Genomic DNA, 6,034 nt, shown 5'->3' with positions numbered 1-6,034 from the left:
AATTGATTGGAAAGTGGAGTCTGTAAGTGGGTATCAGTTTAAATCCTTTTTGGATGCATTCAAGGGATATCATCAAATCCCAATGGCAATACGTGATCAAGATAAAACAGCATTCCACACACCAGATGGAATTTTCTGCTATATCATGATGCCTTTCGGATTAAAGAATGCAGGGGCAACTTACCAGCGCGTAATTGATAAAGCATTTAAAGATCAAATAGGTAAAAATGTAGAAGCTTATGTTGATGACATTGTCATCAAGAGCCATACAGAAGATAGCATGCTCAGAGATACTCTTGAAACGTTTGAATCATTACGAAAGGTCAATATGAAATTGAATCCTAAGAAGTGTACTTTTGGTGTAGAAGAAGGCAAATTCTTAGGTTATATTGTTACAGAGAGAGGAATCAAGGCTAATCCAAAAAAGATTCAAGCAATTGAAAATATGATATCTCCTAAAACAAAGAAAGAAGTTCAAAGCCTGAATGGACGATTAGCAGCTTTAACAAGGTTCCTATCAAGAGCAGCAGATCGATCGTTACCATTTATGAAGGTTTTAAAAAGCTGTTTGGACAAAAAAGATTTTAAGTGGACAGAGGAAGCAGAAAAAGATTTTCAGGATATTAAGCAACTCTTGAAAGAATTACCTACTTTAACTGCACCGATAGAAGGAGAAACGTTAATTTTGTATTTGGCTGCTTCCGCAGAGACCATCAGTTCGGTCTTGATCGCAGAACGAAAGGGAATACAGATGCCTATATACTTTGTCAGTAAAGTATTGCAGCAGAGTGAAGTTAACTATCCACCAATTGAAAAATTAGTGTATGCTTTAACATACACAGCTAGGTGACTCAGGCGATATTTTTAGGCACATTCAATCCTGGTAATGACAGACCAGCCGATAAAACATATTTTGAGAAATCCAGAGTTATCAGGACGACTAGCAAAATGGGCAATTGAATTGGGAGAATATGAAATAAATTTTTCGCCTCGGCACGCAGTCAAAGGTTAAATTTTGGCAGATTTTTTATTAGAAACAACAGAAAAGGTCGATCATCCGCCAAACGTTAGAGCTAGTAATCATGTTTAGGAGTTGTACACTGATGGTGCATCAAGTGAGGAAGGTGTTGGTGCAGGGTTAGTACTTACCAGTCTAGAAGGTGAGGAGCACACGTATGCATTGCGATTTTGTTTCTATGCATCTAATAATGAAGCAAAATATGAAGCATTGCTTTCCGGCCTCCGCATAGCGTCAGAAATGGGAATAAAACATTTGCGTGCATATGTTGATTCTCAAATTGTGGCACAACAGGTTAATGGAGGGTTTGAAGCTAAAGATGTCTCTATGAAACAGTATTTGCAATTAGTTGAGAAAATATCAAAACATTTCGAGACATTAGAGGTCGTGCAGATACCAAGAAATAAAAACAAGAAGGCAGATGTTTTGAGCAAATTAGCAACATTAACATTTGATCATTTGCACAAGAAAGTTTTGGTGGAGGTCTTAAAAGATAAATCGGTTGATGAAAAGATAGTAGTTGCAACAGTTGAAGAAAGGGAATCATGTTGGATAACCCCCTATGTGAAATATTTGCAGGACGAAACACTGCTAACAGATGCCATGGAGGCAAGACGGATAAGAGTTAGTGCACCACATTACGTCCTGGAAAATGGAATACTTTATAGAAAATCCTTCAGTGGACCAAATTTAAGGTGTTTAACACCACAGCAAGCAATTGATGTAGTCAAGGAAATGCATGAGGGATTATGTGCACAGCATTCCGGTTATAGAACTATAGTTGGACGGATTATGCGACAAGGGTATTATTGATAGTTAATTTACAAAGATACATCAGACGTAATTAAGACATGTGATGGCTGCCAGCGGCATGGAACCGTACAGCGTTTACCCAAGTATGATTTAATTTCAGTATCATCGGCATGGCCATTTTGTAAATGGGCAATTGACATAGTAGGCCCCTTCCCAAGAAGTGTAGGAAATGCAAAATTGTTTGTTGTTGCAATTGATTTCTTCAGTAAGTGGGTTGAAGCGAAGGTATTAGCAAAAATAACTGGTGAGAATATCAAGAAATTCGTGTGGAACGATATCGTGTGCAGATATGGATTACCGAATGAAATTGTCAATGACAATGGAAAACAGTTTGTAGATAACCCCTTCAGAAGTTGGTGTGAAGAGCTAAACATCAAACAAACATTTACCTCACTTGCTCACCCACAGGCCAATGGGCAGGTTGAGGTAACAAACAAAAAAATTGTAGCTGGCATAAAGGCTAGGTTGGGTTTGAGTCAGACTAAGTGGGTAGATGAAGTGCCATATGTAGTGTGGGCTCACTGCACAACGCCAAAACAGAGCACGGGTGAAACACCATTCAGTTTGGTATATGGCACTGAGGCAGTGATACCAGCTGAAATCCGTGTACCAACAAAAGGATTTTGGCATTCGATACAGAAAATAATTCATCCATTTTACGTGAAAACTTGAATTTATTGGAAGAAAGGCGAATCATGGCCGCCATACGTCAAGCGGATGTAAAACAGAAAATGGCAAAATATTATAACAAGCGGGTCAGATATGTGCAATTCAAAGAGGGGGATTTGGTGTTACGAGATAATGAGGCGAGTAGGCAAGTAAAACAAGGGAAGTTAGGGCCAATATGGGAAGGCCCATATAAAATTACAAAGGCACATCCTAATGGGTTATATACCCTCTCAGCGCCCTCCGGAGAAGAAATTCCACGAACATGGAATGCAATGAATTTAAAGAAATTTTATGCGTAGTATTGCATGTTCGAATAGGTTGATCAACTATTTAGAGCATGAGATGCAATCATAAATGTAAAAATTTCTTTAAAGAAATTGATGGAATTTAACAAGTTTCATACATGTTCTTATAGATCACTTGATCATTAAACCAATTTAATGTAGTTAAAACAAGCGGAAGCATTATTTAAAGTTCATGTTAACAAGTTAAGCTATTAAGTTAAATTCCATGATAATATTAAGTCTTGGATAAATGCTTACAAATATAACAAGTAGAGAAGATGTATACCTCCTCAAGCTAGTTGAGGGTGAGTTTGAAGAACTAGAAGATGAACAATATGTTTGAAAGCCTAAGCTATTGTTGCACCAACACTACCCTTAAGTGAGTTTGGATTTAAGATACTTAAACACCTTAAATCCAAGCTTAGAACCCTTTCTTTTGCACCCTAAAATCTGGACAACAGCAGTCTCCAAGAATGATGATGAATGAAGCCTCAAAACAATGAAACCTCAAGTGATTATACCCCAAAATTATGACCAACACCTTGTACTTTGGTTAGGATTTAATCAACACTTGAGAATAAGCTTGCTAAAAGAAAAATGGACATACTTTCTCCCTTGGAACCTCACGGCAGAAAACAGCAGCAGTAGGAGGGAGAGTGCAGTATTTTCTTGCTTATTTTTTGTGTGTATTGCATGTATTACTTGAGTCAAGACCTTGGTAAACTAGTTAAGCATGTACCTAAGAAGTTGTGTTGTCTTAAAAGTGACAAAACAAAGCATGGGGTGTCTCCTTGGAGACCCCAAAATCTGCCCCATATTAATTATATAACAAGGTTTATATTTTATAAAACTTGTTATAAAATACCTTGTAATTATATAAAACTTGTTATATAAAGTATGCATTTGTTAAGTCACTTATTTTATAAACCAATTTTATAAAATATAACACAACATAATTATTTAAACCTATAAATAATTAAATACAAATTATCCAAATAATTTATTTCAAGTAATAACATTTCAGAAAACCGATTTTCTAAAGTTCAAGTGTCGCGTATTTATTTAACGATCCAGTCGTTAAGATTAAATACATATAAAGTGTTGGTAAGCTTGTTATTGGGTATGACCCGACTTGGATCATAACACATTAGCCACATTAATTTAATATGTCTCTCGGGCATATGAAATACCTTCAATCTCCCACTTGCACGAGAAACATAAGAAATTAATGCAAGTGATGGATACCACCTATTGACCATCCATCACCCCCAATATGTTATGACTTTGTGCCATTCAATAAAATCATCCCTTTCGAGTTCCCATCTCGAATATGAATAGGCGAATCTTTTCATTATATCCTTTCATCCTAGATGTCATGTTAAATCCAAGAGACACAGAGTGATCACTCTCTTCTAGATTTAACTTTACCAGGCCTTAGACATCTGACTCTCAACGAATAAGAGGGACAAATTCCATCTTGACTACATACGTCCTAGATATATACTTTGTATTATACCCGAGCTCTTCCTTATGAACTACCATATTTCAGAATAGTGAAGGAAAGAATCAAGGCACAATACTTGGTAAATATCCGAACCCAATATGTATCTTAGGTCAGAGGATACAATGATATTCACCTTTACTCAAGATTACATGTGATCAACCACAAAGGCTCCATTTAGTAAATCTTGAGAGCGGGTCTTCCAATATTTGTATCCAACAAATATCTATGAACCTTGGTTGCAACCTTGCCCCACATTCATCCCGTGAATGTATACTAATCCAAGTTCATAATAGTCTAAACCTCACATTTGCTCCCACAAATGTGATCGACTACGGAATTTAGAATAATTACTTATTCATGGATAAAATATGCAAAATAGGAACATAACTCAAAATAAATTAATACCATAATTATATTAATGAGTTTGAACAATTTCGTTCCGTTACAATACTTAAAACAGATCATTACCAATCACTAGAATATCGAAGCCCTAATGCACAAACATGTCCTGCATGTTTTGATCCATGTAAGAGCTTCGTGAGAGGATCCGCTATATTAAGATCTGTGTGAACTTTGTGAATACATATCTTTCCCTTTTCAACTTCATCCCTAATGTAGTTGAATCTCCGCTCAATGTGACGGGTCTTTTGGTGAGCACGAGGTTCCTTGATTTGAGCAATCGCACTCTCATTGTCACAAAAGATCTCAAGAGGGTCCTGAATGGAAGGGACTACTCCTAAGTCATCGATGAATTTCTTCATCCATGCAGCTTCCTAAGCTGCCAATGAGACAGCAATGTACTCCGACTCTATAGTGGATAATGCAACAACATCCTGTTTTGAACTCTTCCAAGAGACCGCACCTCCATTTAACGTGAAGACATAACCGGATTGTGATCGAGAATCATCTCACTCAGTTTGGAAACTCGCGTCTACGTAACCTTTTACTGCGAGTTCCTCCTCACCAGACCCATATATTAGAAACATATCCTTAGTCCTCCTAAGGTATTTCAATATACTTTTGACAGCAATCCAATGACTGTTTCCTGGGTTATTCTGGTATCTACTTGTCAGGCTAAGAGCGCATGACACGTCCGGTCTAGTGCATATCATTGCATACTTGATTGACCCAATAGCAGATGCGTACGGGACTTTCTTCATTCTCTCTTGTTCATCTTTCGTGGTAGGACACTGAGATGAACTGAGAAGCGTTCCCTTTTGAATAGGTACCAAACCTTTCTTAGAGTTGTCCATCTTGAACCTTTTCAAGATCTTTTCAATGTATGCACTTTGATTCAAACCTATCAGTTTCTTGGATCTATCCCTGTAGATCCCAATCCCCAAAATGTATTGTGCTTCTCCAAGATCCTTAATGGAGAAGCATTTACTTAACCAAGTTTTAACTCCTTGCATTGCCGAAATATCGTTCCCAAATAATAATATATCATCCACATATAATACAAGGAACATGATAGTGCTCCCACTAGCTTTCTTGTATACACAAGCTTCATCACCATTTTTAATGAAGCAAAATTTCTTGGCCTCCTCATTAAAACGATGATTCCACATTCTAGATGCTTGTTTCAATCTGTAGATTGACTTCTTTAACTTGCATACCTTTTTAGGATATTTCGGATCAACAAAACCTTCAGGCTGAACCATATAGACATCTTCCTCAAGATGTCCATTTAGGAAAGCGGTCTTGACATCCATCTGCCTTATTTCATAATCATAATGAGCAGCAATG

The 6,034-nt window shown here is 37.1% G+C and overlaps 1 protein-coding gene across 1 annotated transcript; it reads left to right on the top strand.

The window, feature by feature from the left end:
* Positions 1–886: 886 nt before the first annotated feature.
* Positions 887–2,503, top strand: LOC139888624 (uncharacterized). Its single transcript, XM_071871622.1, has 3 exons — positions 887–1,007; positions 1,137–1,798; positions 1,886–2,503. Exons 1-3 carry the CDS (start codon positions 887–889, stop codon positions 2,501–2,503), a joined length of 1,401 nt encoding a protein of 466 aa, XP_071727723.1.
* The last annotated feature ends 3,531 nt before the right edge of the window (positions 2,504–6,034 follow it).

This window comes from Rutidosis leptorrhynchoides, chromosome 2, assembly GCF_046630445.1.
Source record: "Rutidosis leptorrhynchoides isolate AG116_Rl617_1_P2 chromosome 2, CSIRO_AGI_Rlap_v1, whole genome shotgun sequence".
NCBI classification, from domain to species: Eukaryota; Viridiplantae; Streptophyta; class Magnoliopsida; order Asterales; family Asteraceae; genus Rutidosis; species Rutidosis leptorrhynchoides.
Note: the sequence above shows the minus strand (reverse complement) of the source record. Positions and strands in the feature narration are given on the sequence as shown.